We start from the raw sequence: 22,222 nt of genomic DNA, 5'->3' as shown, positions 1-22,222 counted from the left end.
ACTGCGCCCACTGAGCCCCTCTTTGCACAACACCTGCCGAAACATGTCGGACCTCTCTGGCAGATAAGAATACGACTGTGTTTTTCCAGCCTCGGCACTTTTGTTGTCCTCAGACAGAATGTGCAGTGTCTGGGTCCAGGGTGAGCTCAGTGTAATCTGATGGAGAGACCCAGGCATAATCTGTTAGCAGTCATCCTCATCACCATCCATACTGCAAGAAACAAAAGAATGTCCTGAAGGAAGAGTTATAAGATTCATTCTGGATCCAGTCCCCCATTAGTAAATACTGAAATATGCTACATCACTTCTTTTCCTTTCACATTTATAATATATAGTTTTAATATAGTGCTTATGGTTTGTTAATATACAGTACTGCGGCTCTGCTTATTAAAAAAAACCTCATGGGAACATGACCTTTTGATAGATAACAGCAGCTGTTCTCAAACTTTTTCACACCGAGGATCCCTAAACTGACATAAAAATAAGATATTGTCCCAGGAACGCCCATCTGATAGGATTTTTGCTTTTAGATGATTTGGTTACAGAAAGGGTCTTAAACCCATGACCAAAGTAGTGATGCATTCTGTCATTGTGTGACTTATAGATAGACTTATAACGTAAATAAAGTGTTGCCCTTTTTTGCTGGAGACCCCCCTTTGATAACCACTGGATTACAGTAATCGCACAGTAAGAAAGAAATGCTAAAAAATACTACGGTTTATCAGCATATTTCAAAACACAAATGCATGAAAATAAAATTACGATGAGTCAGTTGATGTAATGCAATACATTTAAATCGCACTGCAAACTACAGCCTCCAAAATAATCAATCAGTTTCTTTGGATTTCCAGTTATTTTAGGTGATTTCAAGTAATCAGTTAACACCTTCAGGTAAGGGTCATGGTCTACCACCTATGTGAATACAAAGCAAAAATCACACGTTTGACTAAAGAAGCGGACTCATCATCTCATCATCATCAACTATTTGGGGCTTTGCTCATGCTATAATAATATCCATGCAGGACCTAACGACACTGATCTCTCTTTCTTCACATTCCATCCACATCTTAAGGCTGTCGATGTTGAATGGTGATCTGAGGTTGTCTTTAAAAACTTTCAGCGATGAACTCTCATATTCCTCTCAACTCCGGAACGACAGAAGTTTATTTGCAATGGTCTGTTGGAAGTTGAACATGTAGTCATTAAACTTGGTTTGGAAATTGCACAGCTTTGTTTTAATCGGTGGAAACAGTTTCACTAGTTTTTCTTCCAGACAATCTAATTTCTAGTTGCCTTATGGCTTCCAGATACCATCCAGCCTTCCTAAGCACCAGAGTGCTGCTATTCAACACAGGGGCTTGTGTTATATATGTATGCATGTGTACGTTGGAAACTGTTCTTTATGTTCTTTTATGCTGCGTATCAATGAGACTCACCTGGTTAAATAAAGGTTAAATAAATAAAAATAAATAAATAATAATGTTGAGGTGCTTCAGAATAAAAATATGTTAGCGGCACGAGCCACACTTTCATCGGGACAGTATTCCCTTTTCCCATCATTTGTGGAAGTTGCTGGTAAGTTTGAACTACATCCTGAAACGTTGTAGGGTTACTCGGAAGAAGAACGTCCCTGTGGAATTTCTCCATCACTAAATGTGTTGCCTGGATGTTCTCAAATAACTCTGAATATTCCAGGTGTTCAACTGTTAGAAGTTGGTGGTAGCTTTGTACTGAGGTGTCACTCTATTGATTCTTGGATTTCCTTGTATCGTTCAGATACTTGGCAGATCCTTCCGACTTCTACCAGTCCACACAGAAAACTGGCTTTCAGAGAAGCTTCAACATCCTGCAGAGAAGACTTGTCGTCAATGGAATCAGATGCAGTGATTTCAAATTAAGTAATTTTTTCATTGCCTGACAGAGGTATGATTATTATATTTTTTATAACTCAGTTGAATTTAACATACCAAGATTTTGCATGTCAAGCCTACAATGAGCTTAGTCAATATTCATATGCCCTCGGTTAGCCTATTTAAGCTAACAGGCAATTATTAAATAAATTTATATAAAATGTAACCTCCATTACTTATATATTGTTCAATAACCTATGAATAAATAATACAAGAGTTATGTTATACAGACAGCTAATTTTTGCTTCAGTTTAGTTGAGTGACTGCTACACTGTAGAGAGCTGCATTGGGATTTGGGATTGGGAACACGAATCACGTGGGAGCGGGCAGTTTTAACTATGCTGCGGACGGGAGCGGGCGGTTAAAAAAAATATACTGCGCAGTAGCGCTGATAAGATGGAGTCAACAAACGAAGTTGGATAGAAAATTAAAAAGTGCATATTAAACTTCTCACGAGAACATACTTCACAGGCCTGACTCGAACCAGTGACTTTGAGTACAGGAGGCAGACACGCCGATGAGGGAGCTAAACCTCATGGCCACTGCTACACCAGTGGCGGCTGGTTAAAAATATTTTAGGTGAGGCTGTGCCATATCCAGTCAGTAACCATCCCAATACAATTTAACACAAACTCCAGTGCTTTGTGAAATAGTCAGAAAAAATTAAAGCCAATATTATATTATTATATTATATTAGCATACAAAAACATAAACAGTAAACATAAACAGAGAAAGACATAGAAATTTGTACTTCAGTACAGTAGGCCTACTTAAGTTACTGTCCACCACTGGAAATAACCATATCTTAACACTTCAGAGCTGCCTATAAACACATACAGCTTACCTCTTTGGCCAACTGCTGTTGTTCTCCTTGTTAATGTACCATAGAACCAACTGGGTGGAAATGTCAGATGTCTCATTTGCCTGAATATCAAAATATTCTGCATTTTATACTTCCTACAGAATGTAATCTTTAAGAACTGACAGCTTGCAGTCCAAAAGTTTGTTTTGCACAGTCTTTGAGTTGCCTTTGAAAACGGTAGCTGTCTTAAGGTGCTCCTCCAACACGCTGTCCAGCGAGGCAACAAGATCTACTGAAAACGCCAGGGTTGTCAGAGGATTCGGTCTCATTGTTAACTCTGCCTAGCATGGCTAACTTCACCATGTTATCCATATGTGCCCTCGTAAAGTCGTGTTTCTTAATCTTCTCAGATAAATGTATCTTGTCGTTTACTCCTGTAACAGTCCATGTTGTCTCCGTCCCCGCTGTTTTAAAAAGCAAGCATGGGAAGCAAAATAAGGCATATCTTGTGTCAGACTGTATTTTGGCCTCTATTGGCCAGCCGCCACTGCTTAACACATTCTATATTTCTATATTAATTACTTTATAATGTTATTCATAGATCCAATCTGATAAAAGTATCCCTTTGTGCCCTGACATACTGTATATACAACTACTCACTTAGTCTTTCCCTAAAAAGTTAATTTAACTTTGGACATCAGATACTCTATGTACCTGAGCAACAACACAAAGAGGCAACTGTTTTTCGCTGCCGGATACTGCACAACACAGAAGTCGATTACGATGCAAAACACTTTATTGACTCCCATAAGCATAAAGTGTCACCATACATATAGGACAGAAAACAAGACAGACATGTGGAAAAGGCATGCACATCTCCAGGCAATACAGACGGTGTGAAACAAAATGTCAACATTAATTATTGTTATTGAACTTACTTCAGTTACGTAAATTGCATAAGTGATGTAAGTGAATTTATGTGTCAATCACACACACACACACACACACACACACACACACATATATATATACACACACCCAACACCCTTTATAAGAAGGGCCAGATAAGGCTGTTCCTGTTCAAGAGACTAAGGTCTTTTGGAGTGCAGGGTACATTCCTGACATTTTATGACTCTGTGGTGGCGTCAGCCATCTTCCTTGGTGTGGTATGCTGGAGTAGCAGCATCACAACGGCAGACATGAGAAAGGCTAAACAAACTGATTTAAAAGGCCGGTTCTGTCCTGGGATGCTCACTTCAGCCAGTAGAGGTGGTGGGAGAGAAGAGGGTGAAAGCTAATCTCTCATCCATGTTGGAGACCTCGTCCCACCACCTTCATGAGTCACGAACATCACTGAGCAGCTCCTTCAGTGGCAGGCTGATACATCCACGCTATGTGAAGGAGAGATTCAGAAGATCTTTTCTTCCTGCAACCGTGAGACTTTATAATCAGCTCTGTTAAGCGGTAAGCAGTAACCTCAACTCAGAGACTGAGTGAAAATCTATGCACAATGTTACTTTGCATCGTTAATATTGGAATTTGTTTTTATCTGTTCTCCAGGATAAGCATGCCAACATGCATATAGTCACTTGCAGTGTTTTATATTTGGTAATTTGTTTTATAGGTGTAAAAACATAGTTTTTGAATTTTAGAATTGAATAATTTTTTTTGCTTTTTGATATTTTTAGTATTATGTAATTATATAATATCACTTATCACTTTACTTTATTACTTTATTCCATGCTATCCACTTGCTGCTGTAATAGTTGAAATTTCTCAACTGTGAGACAAATAAAAGCTGATCTTATCTTATCATATATATATATATATATATATATATATATATATATATATATATACACATACACACATATACATATATACATACACACATATACATATATATATATACATACACACATATACATATATATATATACATACTCACATATACATATATATATACATACATATATATATCATACATATATACATACATATATATATATACATACACACATATACATATATACATACATACATACATACATACATATATATATATATATATATATATATATATATATATATATACACATATACATATATACATACACACATATACATATATATATATATATACACAAATTATATATATATATACACATATATATACTGTATATACACATACACATTATATATATATACACACACACACACATATACATATATACATTTTTGAATATAGGCCCTACACCTACTGGCTGAAGACACTAAGTGCACAAATGAACCAACTGCTGATGGATGGGACCCACCCAGAATGGTTAACCCAAAGACGGACAGCCCTGATAGGGATAATGACAATAACCTGCCTCTGCACAACATGGAAGCTCCTGTCAGGCATCATAGCGGCTAAGATGAGTAGGCACATGGCTCAATACATGGACAGGGCCCAGAAGGGAATGGGCAGTAATACCAGGGGAGCCAAGCACCAGCTACTGGTTGATAGAGCAGTCACTCGAGACTGCAAGACCAGGCAGACCAATCTGTGCACCGCCTGGATTGACAACAAGAAAGCCTACGACTCAATGCCACATACTTGGATACTGGAATGCTTGGAAATGTAGATCAACAAGACACTAATAGCTTTAGGTGCTTTCATCAAGAACTCAATAGGGCTGTGGAAGAGAAGTCTGGAAGCCAACTCAAAGCCACTTGCACAAGTCACCATCAAGTGCGACATATACCAAGGCAATGCACTTTCCCCGCTGCTGTTCTGCATAGGCCTGAACACCCTCAGCCAGATCATCACAAAGACTGACTATGGATACCGGTTCCAAAGTGAAACAAACATCGGTCACCTCCTCTACATGGATGACATCAAGCTGTATGCCAGAAATGAACGAGACACTACCAGGATCTACAGCAATGACATCGGAATGTTGTTCGGACTGGACAAGTGTGGCCGCAAGGTATCAAAAAGAGGGAAAATGATCAGAACCGAGAGGGTTGAACTACCAGAAGGCCACATTGCAGATGTTCAGGACAAATAACTTGGGGTGCCGCAGGCTAACGGAAACCATGAAGAGGCAGCAAGGAAGTCCGCTACAGCCAAATACCTACAGAGAGTGAGGCAGGTCCTGAAAAGTCAGCTGAATGGGAAGAACAAGATCCAAGCCATCAACACATACGCCCTGCCAGTCATCAGATACCACTCAGAACAAGATCAATAGAGGCCGGGGTCTACCACACCAGGCATGACCCCAGGTGCAGACTGTGCATGGATGCTCCTGAGACAGTACAGCACATAACAGCAGGTTGTAAGATGCAGGCAGGAAGTGCATACATGGAACGCCATAACCAGGTAGCTGGCATAGTGTACAGGAACATCTGCCATGAGTATGGGCTGGAAGTCCCAATGTCAAAATGGAAGGTAGTTGAGAATGACCGAGCTAAGATCCTGTGGGACTTCAAGATCCAGACTGACAAACTGGTGATGGCTAACCAACCAGACATCGTGTTGATCGACAAACGGTCAGAAGAAGGCTGCAGTGATAGATGTGGCGATCCCAAGCGACAGCAACAAGCTTGAGAAATACCAAGGGCTGAAAGAGTAGCTAGAAAAGATGTGGAAAGTAAGAACAACAGTGGTGCCAGTAGTTATCGGAGCACTGGGGGCCATGAACCCCAAACTGGGAGAGTGGCTACAGCAGATTCCAGGTAAAACATCAGAGGTCTCTGTCCAGAAGAGTGCAGTCCTAGGAACAGCTAAGATACTGCACAGAACCCTCAAACACCCAGGCCTCTGGTAGAGGACCCGAGATAAGATAGATAATTTTGGCCTGTTCTCAAGTTACTGAAAAGTAAAAAGTAAGAGTTATAAATCACGCTTACAAAGCTATAAGCAGATCCAATAAGAGGAAAAACAGCACAATACATTTACCTTAAAAAGCTATATACAGTGCAATGTACTAAGTCAGTGGACATGCATACAGTATAATATTGGTGCGGAAAATAATAATGCAATTCCCCCATATTCCTGACTAAAGTGGGATAGTGATAGAACATAAATATAAATATTCAGTAATGTATAATGAGGGAAGAACACACCACTGAGTGTGCTGGAGATACTGATGACTCAGCAGGTGTTAAAATAAAATGAACTAAATGTAACTTTAAGTAAGATTCCGTACTGATATTTGCAAGTTCAAGTTAAAATACGATGCTCTTTGAACTTAATGTAAACCCATATCACTGTACAGACCAAGAATCTTGGTCTTTGTCTTTGTCATCAATCTTTTTCGACTGGACAAAGGTAGACATAACTGGATTCTCGGCCCACCAAGAAGCCTGGGTAAACAGGCTCAGTGAATCTGTGGTGAAAGGTGTGGAGGTGACTCAGTGAGTTAGACGAGACTCTGTAGTAGGACAGAGTGCCAGCAGGCCAATCCAGAAACACCCCAACTCTTTTGCAGCCAAAAGGAAAAGGACGTTCTGAAACCTTACCAATATGCCATGGCTCAAGTGTGTGCTTTAGAAGTGAAGAATACTGGCCAAGACTCCAAGATATGTGATTACCTCCAAGACTGCTCTGTGAACTGCTTTCTTTTCTTTCAATCCCCTTGTATGCAACACATATGTGAACAAATTCATTGTAACAATTACTCCATTCTACCTCCCAGTAATGGCGCCCCTTTAACCTCTCTCTGCACATCACCTGTGGCTGTGTATCAAACCTCTCTGGGTGCTCAGGATATCTCTGCCATGCCCCATTTGTTGCTTTTTTGTTTCCCTCAGACAGAGTGAGTTTGTTGCTCACTGTTTCTGGGTCCAGGTTGAGATCACAGGCATCTGATGGAGAGAGCAAAACAAAATGTGCTGATGTTAAAAAGGGCTTCTAGAGGAGAGGAATGTTTACACTATATTTTTGATTTAAAAAGCAGAGAAAAAGTACTTACACCAGATCAGATCTCTTTTGTCAGTGATTTTCTCCACAGGAGGGAGGTCAGGCTTAGAGAAATCCTCAGAGACCAGAATGCCCTCCTTGTAATGGTAGATGGTTGCTCCTGCGTATTTTTTATTTGCTATGGCTGCTATGAGGAAACGGAATCGGCTGTTGCTCTTCAGTGCTTTGGCAAGATCATGGAAAGCTTGGGCTTTTTTTCTCATTTTAGTTAAAACTTCATCAGAGTAGTACCACGGGTCTTCATGGGTACTTCCTAATTTATGTGAGTCCAAGTATGTGGTCATCACATCAAGGCAGGGGTCAGCACTCTCCAGGGAGGTGAAAACAAAGCACAGAGCATCCTCCACATCTGCAGCAAGAACCTCTCTGTCCAGCTCTGACTGATTGTGGACAATCTGTGTTCCCTCCATCTTTTCTACACAGGACCTGATGATGTTGATTTCTCTCTCTTTGTCTTCCATCCACTTGCTTAGTTTCTCATGGCTGAATGGTGACTTGTCTCTGTCTTCAAAGAGTTGTTTTGTGGAGCTCTCATCTTCTTTACCATCACAGATGAGGGGAAATTTCTTCTCCATGGTCTGCTGGAGTTTAGCTGCATAATATTTACACACATTCTGGAATCTGCTTAACTTTTCTTCAATCTGTGGAAAATGCTTAACCACTCTGTCGTCCAGAGAATCGTTGCATCTCATTCCTATTTGACTTAAATCTTCTAGAGCATGCTGCGCCTTCCCCACTAGTTGATCACTGATCTCTCTCACCAGCACAGCTGCTTTGGGATCCAATTTCTTCAGTGGCATCAGCCAGACCTTCAGTGGAACACTGTTCTCTCCCTTTTCTCCCAGCAGCTTTGGAAGTTGTATGTAGGTCTTCACTGCGTCTTCAAATTTTGTAGGGTTTCTTTCAAGAATGAAGTCTCCGTAGAATTTGCAGGAGAATTTGTCAGTCATAGATTTTTCTTTTTCATTCAGCTTGACTTTAACTTTCCCCTCAATATTAAACGAGGGGATCTTCTTTATCACAGCTTCCATTTTGCCCTGGATATTTTTAACGCTGCTGTCGTCTAACTTCTCACTGTCAAACACAAAGAAAGCGTTTGCCCCATAAAGGATGCCTGTGACTACATGAGTTGCAGAGGTCTTCTGAATAACATCTATCTGTTGGGAACTCATGGTTAAATGGTCAATCGACAACTGTTTTATGTTGGAGGTAGCTTTGTACTGACACGTCACTCTGCTCTGATTCTTGAATTTCTTCTTATCATTCAGATACTTGGCAGATCCTCCAACTTCAATCAGTCCACCCATGAAACTGGCCTTCAGAGAAGCATCAACATCCAGCAGAGAGGACCTGGATTCAATGGAGTCAGATGCAGAAATTTCAAATGCACTGCTGTGCTGAGAGTTTTCAACTGTGATCTTTTGTAGAGTTTCATTGTTCCACAAAGTCAAACCTACAGAAATTGGAAAACACAGTCATCTGATGAAGCAACAAAATCATTTTGTTGAGTCACAAGACACTCAATAGCAATAATTTTGATTTCTACAGTTGTTGATTCTTTTTGTAGCATGTAGCAATGTTAAATAGATGAAGTTAAAATAGTATTACTGCTTTATAAAATGATTTCAAGGTTTCTGTAAGCAAAGCTGTGACAGGCAGATTGTTTTCTAAATAGTCTCAGTCAAGTCTTACCTGGAATCAGTTGATGTTTGCGAGCATCATAGAGCATTCCTAGGGTGAAAGGTCGACCCAGGGCAGCGACCGTCATGGTATCTGAGGCCATTTCTCCAACCTGTTGAGAAATGTCTTGTAAGTGACCAAACGGCCTTCAAATATATTTTTGATTACATTCACACTGCCTTAATGCTAAATCCCGAAATTTAACTCAGACCCGATGCAGTAATCAGTAGCTTTTTAATTACTTTTTTTGGACAATGCACATTTGTTTCTTCTGTATTTACATTATTGCCATATAAACATTTCTTAAAGCATTTTTATTCGTTAGTTAACATTTCTTGGTAAAAGCCATTTTTCAGAATGTTTTTAACAAATGCTTTCAAAAAGTGACAGGGACAAAATCAGCCATTTCAAAATATGGTGGGGACATGTTTATTGTGCTCTCAGGGGGCTTTATTGGCATGAATGTAAAACAACAATATTGCTAAAGCTACAAAAAAATTTACAGATATACTCTGTCCGTACATAACTCAGAAGAGAGCTTGCGATCCGATGGATTTCAGGTGGTTTCTTTATGCAAAGTTAAACCCTCAGCAGTGCATTTGGTGTTAATTAAAAAGAACAAGTGACAAATATAAAGTATGTTACTTGTTAACTGTGTATCCTTCTAGCTACATCAGTTGGTAATCCTCTGGTGGGCTATATTTCCAAATGGTTTCACATTCATGGGCATTTTTAACATTTTCCTGAATAACTTTTGGACAGAGAAGATGACTTTCAGAGATTGTTTACTGTAACCAGCTACCTAATAACATTGACAAAAAACTCAAAAAGTTTTACTATTTGATACTAGTATGTATTCTTTTAATTGAATACTTTACTTTGCCTTTTAGTTTATGCTTTACAATTTATAGTGTGTGCTTCCATGGTAGTGCCATTGTTGTGTGATATCATTCGGCTGCTACTCGTGAAGTCGGGGTACATATTTTTTCTCAGAGTTTGCAAGACTCGATCTAACACGGGTTCTCAGCCCTCCGACCCACAAAGCTGGACAGGCGCTTGACCTCGTTCCTGTCCGAAACTGTGCCACTGAGTTCCTAACAGTCACACCTCTACACATGTCAGACCACTATTTCATTCAGTTCACGGCATGCCTACAGGAACAGACCATTGTTCCAACGCCGTTTGTCTCACACCGCCGCAACCTGGAACCTTCCCGACCACTTTCAAAAGGGGTCGGGTTACACCCTTGCTCAAAAAGTCCTCACTCGACCCAACTCAAGTTGAGAACTATTGGTCAGTTTCTCTTCTACCATTTTTATCCAAAACTATCGAACGGGCAGTCTTGAAACAGGTCTCAGAATTCCTCTAAAGGAATGACCTCCTAGATCCATATCAGTCTGGTTTTAAGAGGGGCCACTCTTCTGAAACGGCTCTTTTGTCTGTAACAGAAGCCCTAAAGTCAGCTAAAGCTGCAGCCCAATTCTCGGTTCTTATCCTGCTTGACCTATCAGCTGCCTTTGACACAGTCAACCACAGGATCCTGCTATAGAGGTGCTGAGCGTTTTTCCCGCGCTGGGCACTGTACGCTGTACACTGGACACTGTACGCTGGACACTGTACGCTGGACACTGTACGCTGGACGCTGTACGCTGGACACTGTACGCTGGACGCTGGACGCTGTACGCTGGACACTGTACGCTGTACGCTGTACGCTGGACACTGTACGCTGTACGCTGGACGCTGTACGCTGTACGCTGGACACTGTACGCTGGACGCTGGGCACTGTACGCTGGACACTGTACGCTGGACGCTGTACGCTGGACGCTGTACGCTGGACGCTGTACGCTGTACGCTGTACGCTGGGCACTGTACGCTGGACACTGTACGCTGGACGCTGTACGCTGTACGCTGGACACTGTACGCTGGACACTGTACGCTGGACGCTGTACGCTGTACGCTGGGCACTGTACGCTGGACACTGTACGCTGGACACTGTACGCTGTACGCTGGACACTGTACGCTGTACGCTGGACGCTGGACGCTGTACGCTGGACGCTGGACGCTGTACGCTGGACGCTGGACGCTGGACACTGGACACTGGACACTGGACACTGGACACTGGACACTGTACGCTGGACACTGTACGCTGGACACTGGACACTGGACACTGGACACTGTACGCTGGACGCTGTACGCTGTACGCTGGGCACTGTACGCTGGACACTGTACGCTGGACACTGTACGCTGTATGTACGCTGGACGCTGGACGCTGTACGCTGGACGCTGGACACTGGACACTGGACACTGGACACTGTACGCTGGACACTGTACGCTGTACGCTGGACACTGGACACTGGACACTGTACGCTGTACGCTGGACACTGTACGCTGGACGCAAAAATATTCAACTTTAGGAAAAACACTGTGCTCGTCACGGTCACATTTTACTCAGCTGTCCAATCACAGTAGAGGAGGGGCGGTACCAATACCACACCGTATCAACGGTTACTATCCTGGAACTGGGCTTCGTCCTCTCGGACCAAACGATGGTACTCACTGAGATTTCCTCACCCACAAAATCGAATGAACCCACACAGAGACTCCGTCCTCTCTCTTTACCTGCCTCAGCCTTCTCTTCATACAGAGCAAGGGCCAGAGCAAGTACTCTACTCTGTGTTGACATTTTTACATCCAGTAAAGTTAGATAGAACTATTTGCAACAAATGTATCATAGCAACCAAAGCAGGCGGAAAAAAACGCTGCGCCTCAAAAACGCCTCTTACTAGTATGTATTGTCAGTTGTAGATCCCTCGTGCTATATTTATAAGCTGTTCTAGAGTGACGTCAAAGTCACATCAGTTCTGAATGTCCAGACTCAAGGCACAAGGTTGTTTATTAGTCATTATATAGCACAAGGCTGCATAACGAAACAAATTTTGTAGCTCCTTCATGCTACACACACAACATATAATTAAGTGTAGGCCTATATTAAGGTCGCATTTCAAAAGATCAGATCTGTTTCGGTTGTGGACCTGCAAGTCTGATGATCTGTGATCAGATCCTCCCTTGCACTGACTCTTCCCATGAAACGCCTCAGGACAAAAAATATTTACTAAATCAACAGATCACAACTTGGATCTGTAAAGAACAGGAGAATAAATACAGGCAACAGGTGGTTCTTTAACGGGTTTGAATTCACAAACACTATGGATGAACTCCAAAATGTGTCCAGATCAATCTTTAAATATTTCAGTTCAGTAGCAATTTACATTAAAGCATTGTAATAATATGGTAATAGTGGGGTAATAGTTTAATAATAAAGAGGTAAGAATAAAAAATAAAACATGTAATCACCAAAGTAATATCCAGGTAGTAGCTTGGAAATGGGTTTGTCTGGGTAATATTATACTGAAAATGGCTGTAAAAGGGTAACAAGGGGCCAAAAACTAAAGCTAATTATGTGGATTATATTATATATGGTAACCTTCTAACAATAAATAGTTAAACCAGTGCATTAGTCAGTCCATTTCATTCCCCTTGCTGACCCTTCTCTCCTTGTGACTCATAGTGGATAGTGTGGGAATTAAGCCAGCTCAACATCATTAAACTATACATGTAGTTAGAAAGGTTTACTTATACTGTAGTTTAAATCAGTTCTAACTTTATGTGCAATCCCTGTGCAAGCATTTCATTCAAGGACAACAGGCTGACCTGTGCAGTTAAGAGGAAACAACTGTTCTTTCAGAAATGTCAGTTTGAAAAACATATGAAATAACGCAGAGAGAGAGTGGGGTAGGGGGAAAGGCTAAGATTTCAGATGAATTATGCCTGTAGGCTATAAGGGAAATTAGGAAATAGCATGTTACTGGCCAAACTGTGGCACAGTTATCTGCAGGCCATGTTGTCAACATGGCACTTTCGGGGTGTGGTAGCGCTATATTAGTGAATGTGGACGGACTAACATAAGGAGAATAGGAGAGGAAAGGTTAAGGATAAAAAACACAATACATATATATCTACAAGACATAAAAAAATTAGTAATAATAATAATAAAAGAACATGCATAAAAGATTAAATTTAAGAGGACACAATTTTCTGCCATAACATGGCACATAAATGATTTTGCAACATTATGATATCCAAAACCTAGTTTGATCTAATTTTCTGTCATGCAATACATGAATATAATTACCTTTGACAATCTGATGACTCAGAGATATTCAACTAAATATCACTTCTGGGTTTGGAGATCTCCTCTCAACCACTGAGTTTATCCAATATCCATGTTTCTGAATAATTCTTTATTATTATAATTGTTACATTTGATGCATATAGCATATTAATTTTTATCCCTCTGTAAATAAATGATTGTATTTAACTTTTAATCAGCCTAACTCACCTTTGAAGCCCATATCAAAAACCTCAAGATTTATTTCTATCATCTAAGAAATATTGCAAAACTTCGTTCCACACTCACCTTAGCTGATGCTGAAAACCTGGTCCACGCCTCTGTCTCCCTCAGACTGGATTACTGTAACGCACTTCTCATTGGAATCCCCAACAAGAGTCTGCAGAAACTGCAGGGTTCAACTGCAGACCTCCACTGTCAGGCCACTTCCGCTGCAGACCTCCACTGTCAGGCCACTTCCGCTGCAGACCTTTTCTGTCAGGCCACTTCCGCTGCAGACCTCCACTGTCAGGCCACTTCCGCTGCAGACCTTTTCTGTCAGGCCACTTCCGCTGCAGACCTTTTCTGTCAGGCCACTTCCGCTGCAGACCTTCTCTGTCAAGCCATCAGGACTGGAAGATAAAAGCTTGCGATTTGACAGGAAACGCATTCAAAAATGAAATAGTTTAATCACGGAGACATAGTGGGAGGGATTTTGTCGGTGATATTTAATTATTTAGTCAACATTGTAACGGGAAACTAGCAGGCTGATTCCTTAAATAGCCTATTGATTTGAGCCTATTCTACTCAGCACTTAAAGTGCCAGTGTAGCAACAAAGCCCACTGTATATCGCTTCAATCATTCAACAAGTAACAGTATCTTTTTATTCTGTCAAAATAGAACATTAACTCCATCCATACAGCCACATCCATTCACAGAAAAACGTATTGTCGTTGATTAAGAGTATAATTAGCCTCTCTTCCAGTCTTCTTGAAAAAAACCACACACACTTCTCATTCACAGTTTCCCTTTGAAGAGTAACCTATTATGGCATTTTACTGCTATCAGCTGAATTTAATGGAAAAAACTGATAACTGTCTTGAGCATCGTGGGGGTCTGTAGTATAACAGACGTTACCGGCGGGGGTTAATCAGTAAATAAATAATAGAAGCCTGGACAGACAAAGAGACAGAGACTGCAGTGCTCATTACGTTCATTTATTTAACAAAAGAGAATAAACAGAGAAGTACACAAACACAAATCAGCTGGACCAGAGGTTCTGTCTCCTAAGACAGTCACTAACGTCTGGCCCCGAGCAAAGGGATGAATAATCATTTACACAGTCTAAGTCTCACAGCTCTGACCTAAACCCTAGTGAATGTGGACTGACTAACATAAGGAGTATAGGAGAGGAAAGGTTAAGGATAAAACACAATACATAATAATAATAGTAAAAGAACATACATAAAAGATTAAATGTAAGGACACAATTTTCTGCCATATGACAGACCGTAACTAGAACCCTGCTGGACTATCAAACTGTAAAAATGAACACATATGCAATACAAAATGTACCTGTATCGATCATTTTGTAAATATCTACTATTTAAAAATGAATGGAGACACAATAGCGTACTGTAATAATACTTTTACTTTATTCACTGTACACACACAGATTACACAGTTAGAAGAGGAGTTGGCGACAGCGACTGATTTGCATTATGCAAAACATCTTTTTTAAAAAACTCTGAATGCATGTTCCATCAAAATATCTACCACTATCAATTTTTTGTACATCTAAATCACGCAAATTAGGATATGCCAACAGTGGCTGTGGTGAGGAGTCTTTTCTTTCTGTGGATAACTGTTTAGATAACTGTGTGTGTTAAATCTCTCCCTGCTCCAAAACAGCTGATTCAAACTATCAACTCATTATGAATCCTGAAGCTACTTCAATCAGCTGTGTTGAAGCAAGGACAGATTAAATCATGCAGGACAGTGGAAACTCTCTCCAGGAGAGGGTTGGGAAACATTCAACTGAGATGAATTCATTCAGCCAGCAAAGTGTTTGCACGCTGTTTAAGTGTGAAAAAGCTACACCGAACGGCCTAAACGTCTTTCTTTTAACTTCTTTTGGACAAATAACTACTGCGGCCCAGAAGCGGCAGGTAGCAGGTCTATTTTTGCAACTTCCCATTTGGGTCACAGAATCTGATAGGTCACACATTTTGGTGTCACGCCGAGCTGTGGAGGCCGTTGTAACGTGACGTAGCCGGTGTTCTGTCGATTTATGCTACCTATCGAGATGTGCTACTTAGCGGTTCTGCACATGCGTATGACCCACAAGCGTGGTTTGTTTCCACGCCCATATATCTGTGCAACCTTGCTGTTGGCATGACATGATGTTATAATATAATCAAAAAACAGAATATGTCATAATACTGTGAGAGTTATAACTTTATGGGATTAGAAACGGGAACACACGAGGTTGCATTTTTCAATAGGGCAGCATAGATCGTCAGAACATCGGAGCCAGGTCTCCCACACTCCCGACTTGTTTTTATATACAGTCTGTGCTCGTCACATATTGACGCTTGGTCAAGGCCCTTTGCGCCAATTGTTGACTTAGCTACAATAACTATGCAACATCCGGTTTCACTTTCAAAATAAAACGGTAGCGTTTCGAAATTAAAGTGGTGAAATGTTGCAGTGTGGTTAGGTGTACAAAGTACTTGGTTGGGTTTAAGCAACAAAACTACTTGGTTAAGGTTAGGAAAAGATCATGGTTTGGGTTAAAATAACTACGCAGGTCAGTTAAGATGTAAGTTCACTAACATCAATTTACGTAACTTGCCTAAATAAAAATATTTAATGTTGAGTTTTTGTTTCACTCGGGACACGGGACAGGAACCCCGGCCTCCTGGTTCAAAGTCCGGGTTCTGCATGGCCCTCCATCCACCCCCTTACTCAGTCTTTTCTGGAAAATATCATGGACCAGCCTTTACCCCAGTGGATCCCCAGTGCGTCACAAACTGACGACTATGGCTCTTGACCATGCGTCCATATCATAGGTCCATATGTGTCGACTTGGGAGTGAGAACAGGTTGGGTCTTCATTCTCACCCAACAGTGCAGTTTGGCAAATGCATAACTGCTTTTCCAGACTTGGGCATAAATAAGTTTTCTAGGTTAGTCTGGTGCCACTGATCACTGAATAAAATCTTTTTCCCCCCAAAGTTATTCTCATATTCTTATTCTTCCAGAGTTATGAATTCAGCTTTTAGTGAGTTAGTTTTTCTTGGCTCTTTTGTTGTAACAGCTATAAAGTGAAATCAACCAGTCAAATTGTATGTTACCAATATTTATATATGTAAATTTTTGAGATTGTTAGAAATGCTTCCCACTTCTTGTCTGGGACTCTGAGTTTGTAAATATTTCCAGGTTTACAGAGCAGTTTTATAATTTCTCTCAAATGAGTGGCCACAAAATGCCAGACATTCCCCCAGGGGGCAAACACTGCAGTGAATTTATTGCAGCAAGCCTCAGAAATACAGCTGTGCTGCAAAGAACAAAATTCTCCATGAGGGATCCATAAAGGTTCATCTACCACCTCCTTTGTTGCTCTGTAACAAAAGGCTGAACCAGTCGGTGGGAAGAAGAAAGCAGCACGCGGTTTTCAACTCAGGTCTCCAATTTATGGATTTTTTTTACTCAATGAGAGAACAAACATATTTAACAGGTGTTACAGTAGATGCTGAAACAGACTTAGACAGCGCCATTTCTATGTTAACATACTGACAAAAGAAATCTGACACTGATGTTAACACATCTTCCAACCAGGTGGGTTTCAGATTTATAAACACCAGCTTTACCCCTGCAACATCCAACAAAATACTCTCAACAGTGACTCTTCAGAACATCTAGGGGACCATGGGTAATGGCTTAAGTGGACGTGACTGGAACATGATGCTTATTTAAGAAGAAAAGACAAAGGGCCTTTCTCAGTCTGTGTTCTTGTCTGTACCTGTGTTCTTGTGTTCTTGTGAAACGTCATCATTTGTAGCCCAATACACAAATTTGCATTTTGGCAAGAACGGTTAAAAATCCCGGAAGTGTTCTTGACACACCCATTTTACAGAGGACGCATCGGTTGGTAACTTGAGTGAACTTGACGTCATTCAAGCGAGGGGCTGAAAGAAGCTGAGAGAGAGGCTGACAACAGAACGTTTTTTACTATTTTCGTACATTATTTCATCACTAAATCCACTTCTGAGAAGGTTTGAGGTAAGAAATCAACTGTGTAGATGTTGAATACTGGTAGTTTTACTAAAAATGATGGCGAATCGAAAATGTGCTCAATCGTTTTCGGAGTTGTGACGCTCCGCAACAGTCAGCGGGGGAGAGCTAACGAGCCCTCAGACACTTATTGTTATTATTAATATTATATTAGACATTACATTACTACAGTAGAGTTGTGGTCAGTATTTGCTTTTTATTTGCTTTTATTTTATAATTTTTTTTTATGTACAAATATCTTGGTAAGTTAAAACCTACAATAAACCCGATTCTGAGCTTTTAGTTCTGGGGGATGAAGCCTGGCTAATCAGAGCAATGCAGGCGGCCTCTGTGCTGGGGGTATTGCGCAATGTCAGCAAGAACCATCGTCTCAAACCGTCAGCAGCGTTTTATGTGCTCGTGACATTGCAAGTTCATTCTTCCAAGAACGACTATCAAGAACGTTCTCCCCAAGAACACAAGTCCATTCTTTGCATTCTTGGTTTTGAGAAACACCCAAAAGCTCATCTCCTTCAAAAAGTAGAACTATTTTCCAGCTTCCCAAAAATAAATAGAACCCCGCACGCCAACTGGAGTTATATAAGTAAATGTGCAGGAACAGGACCACGCCTCTCTCACTAATTCGACCACCTGCGCCTCATTCAATTCCTCCAATCAACCACCCGTGCTTCACTCATTTCATCCACCTGTGCCTCGCTAATCCAATCACATGCACTCACATCTATAAGCCTGTCTAACCCCTTTCTCTCCCGTTTTTCAGTTCTCAGACCCCTCCCACTCAAAACTACCTTTTTATACCTCACATTGGCGTGGACCTTGTTAGTGAAACACCTCTACAACTACAAAAAATAAAAATAATAAACAAGAAACACTTGGGTGATGGACAGTGCTGCTAATCACTATGTATGCAGTACAGGTCTCAAAAGCTTGTCAATCACAAGTAGATATGCTAATAAAAGTTAATTATTTCTAATAATTCCATTTAAAAGCAAATATGTTTGTCAACATCCTTGACTTAATAATACCGTATAAGGAAACTTGAAAGCACCATGGGAAAAAGGTCTATTTTACCTTATTAATATGCAAATAAAGACAGACAGCACAACCAGAGCAAATATTAATATGTATTTATATATTTTTTCCCCCTCACTGTAGGCATTTCAAGAATAATTCCTGTTTATTACAATTTAGCTCTTATTTTTGTAGCATAAGGTCCTGAACAAGATTAATATCGTACTTGATCACATGTCAGAACTTGCAGATCATTTTAAGATGATCTAAACCACTTTTTGGGTGGTAGGTTAGCACAGCTGAAATGTCGAAAGGCAGTTATTAACTGACTTTCTTTTTCCACTGCCATGTGAAGAACCGTCAAACGATTAGTCCTGCCACTATCATGCAAAGCTTTCAAGCTATTCATCATTTGTACTAGAATCTGTACCACCTTATTCATGGTGAGAATAAATTCATAAATGTCAGTGAAAGTCACTGTGTGATAAAGTACTGTGTATAATTACATTAATAATTCTTTTAATCTAACTCTCAGCAAGAAAGCAAATACAAGCATTTCCCCAAATGTTGATGAACTATTTAACATTAATTCTGTTATTTAAAACTTCCAGCAGGTCGTACAGTCGTCTAAAGCCAGGAGAGGACACATTGGAAATGTGACATTACATGAAATCTTTGATGTCTTGATTTTCTGTTTTCACAAAATGAACAATTTTAGGCCTCAATGTCTTTCCTGGCTTTTAAGATGATTATGTACTCACATGCCATGCAATAAAGCAACAAGATGCAATGTTAGATGTAAAAGTTAGATGAAACTGTACATTTGGGTCAAAAACCAAGTGTCAAAAATGTTCTACAGCTCCTGTAAAACACAGAATCTGTATCTGACTGCGCCCACTGAGCCCCTCTTTGCACAACACCTGCCGAAACATGTCGGACCTCTCTGGCAGATAAGAATACTACTGTGTTTTTCCAGCCTCGGCACTTTTGTTGTCCTCAGACAGAATGTGCAGTGTCTGGGTCCAGGGTGAGCTCAGTGTAATCTGATGGAGAGACCAAGGCTTAATCTGTTAGCAGTCATCCTCATCACCATCCATACTGCAAGAAACAAAAGAATGTCCTGAAGGAAGAGTTATAAGATTCATTCTGGATCTAGTCCCCCATTAGTAAATACTGAAATATGCTACATCACTTCTTTTCCTTTCACATTTATAATATATAGTTTTAATATAGTGCTTATGGTTTGTTAATATACAGTACTGCGGCTCTGCTTATTAAAAAAAACCTCATGGGAACATGACCTTTTGATAGATAACAGCAGCTGTTCTTACGCCCATCTGATAGGATTTTTGCTTTTAGATGTTTTGGTTACAGAAAGGGTCTTAAACCCATGACCAAAGTAGTGATGCATTCTGTCATTGTGTGACTTATAGATAGAATTATAACGTAAATAAAGTGTTAATTCTGTTTTTATAGTAACATTGCACTCACCAACAGCTGAGATATGGTAACACACACATTACTAAAACAAAATCTGATGCAACAATAAACACAATTAAGTTAAATTATCTAAGCCACTTTACTTGGAATTAACTAAAAAGTTTGATTTCACAGGAAAACTTGGTAGGTCAAGTTAAAACACGAGGTTGGTTAGTAAACTGTGAGTTTAAATTAGTTTGACAAACCGGTGTTTCCACAGGACCTATTTTTAGCTAATGGTTGTATAGTTATAAATGTATACTTTACAAGTGATCATATGTAGCTAATCAGCTGCTAACTAAGTTTAGCTGGGATCACGTTATCCTGCCGAGCGTCATAGAGCGCCCCCTAAGGTGAAAGGTCTACCCAGGGCAGGTACCACCAAGATCTCTAAAGACATGGCTCCAAACTGTTGGGAAAGTCAACAACATGGGTCAAAGAGAAGGTAGAGACAAGTAACAGAAACATTTCTGGTCAAAAAGCCACTTTTGCATAAACAAGGGTTCAGTAAAAGTCTGTCTCCACCTGGTTTGTTCTCACCTGATGAAGTTGATGAAGTCTGCAGCTTCCAGTCTGATGGTCTGTAAGTTTGAGTGATTACTTATGTACTATCAAGATAACCTATTGACCCCTCCTATCACCGGGGGTGGGGATTTAATTGACTTTCAACGTGGCATGGTTGTTGGTGCCAGACGGGCTGGTCTGAGTATTTCAGAAACTGCTGATCTACTGGGATTTTCACGCTCAACCATCTCTAGGGTTTACAGAGAAGTGTCCAAAAAAGAGAAAATATCCACTCAAATAAGCACTCGTTACAACCGAGGTATGCAGAATACCATCTCTGAACGCACAACACCTTGAACCTTGAAGCAGATGGGCTGCAGCAGCAGAAGACCACACCGGGTGCCGCTCCTGTCAACTAAGAACAGGAAACTTAGGCTACAAATCACACAGGCTCACCAAAATTGGACAATAGAAGATTGGAAAAACGTTGCCTGCTCTGATGAGTCTCGATTTCAGCTACAACATTCAGATGGTAGGGTCAGAATTTGGTGTAAACAACATGAAAGCATGGATCCATCCTGCCTTGTATCAAAGGTTGAGGCTGCTGGTGGTGGTGGGATATTTTCTTGGCTCACTTTGGACCCCTTAGTGCCAATTGAGCATCATTTAAACTCGACAGCCTACCTGAGTATTGTTGCTGACCATGTCCATCCCTTTATCACCACAGTGTCCCCATCTTCTGATGGCTGCTTCCAGCAGGATAATGCACCATGTCACAAAGCTCGAATCATCTCAAACTGGCTTCTTGAACGTGAAAATGAGTTCACTGTACTTCAGCGGCCTCCACAGTCACCAGAACGCAATGCAAAAACCTTCGGGATGTGGTGGAACAGGGGAGTCGCATCATGGATGTGCAGCCGACAAATCTGTAGCAACTGCGTGATGCTATCTGAAGTCTCTGAGAAATGTTTCCAACACCTTTTTGAAAGAAAAATTAAGGCAGTTCTGAAGGCAAAAGGGGGTCCAACTCGGTACTAGCAAGGCGTACCTAATAAAGTGGCTGGTGAGTGCATATATATATATATATATATATATACTGTATGTGTCTCCTGATCAACATCAGAATCCAGATCAGCATTAACATAAACTTATTCTTAGGCCCCATGACCCAACAGAACTAAACACACACAATACTAAATGACATAATTCAGTTGGATACTAAATTAGTAAAAGTAAATTTCTTTTGTATTATTAATTATAACAGTAATCAAATATGTTGCAGTTTATGCTCAGTTAAGTCAAAAGAAAGTCAAAATAGCTTGTAACAGTGCCATTTTTAGTGCCTACATTTATAAAACGAAAATATGATTAATATTGACGGCACAATACTTTATCAAAATGTAAAA

The 22,222-nt window shown here is 40.5% G+C and overlaps 2 protein-coding genes across 2 annotated transcripts in view; one reads left to right on the top strand and one right to left on the bottom strand.

Moving 5' to 3' along the window:
- Positions 1-9,461, bottom strand: part of LOC123983549 (stonustoxin subunit beta-like) — a 17,053-nt gene extending 7,592 nt beyond the window's left edge. Inside the window, exons 1-3 of the mRNA XM_046069802.1 lie at positions 9,371-9,461; positions 7,671-9,131; positions 7,019-7,563 (exon numbers count right to left, since the gene is read on the bottom strand). Of these exons, the coding sequence (XP_045925758.1) occupies positions 7,019-7,563; positions 7,671-9,131; positions 9,371-9,461 (2,097 nt within the window). The remainder of the gene's footprint in view (positions 1-7,018; positions 7,564-7,670; positions 9,132-9,370) is intronic.
- The window catches only part of LOC123982746 (stonustoxin subunit beta-like), an 868,592-nt gene that overhangs the window by 772,895 nt on the left and 73,475 nt on the right, over positions 1-22,222 (top strand). The gene's annotated exons all lie outside the window — the stretch shown is intronic.

This window comes from Micropterus dolomieu, linkage group LG14, assembly GCF_021292245.1.
Source record: "Micropterus dolomieu isolate WLL.071019.BEF.003 ecotype Adirondacks linkage group LG14, ASM2129224v1, whole genome shotgun sequence".
Lineage (NCBI taxonomy): Eukaryota > Metazoa > Chordata > Actinopteri > Centrarchiformes > Centrarchidae > Micropterus > Micropterus dolomieu.
This window is presented reverse-complemented; position numbering and strand designations above follow the sequence as displayed.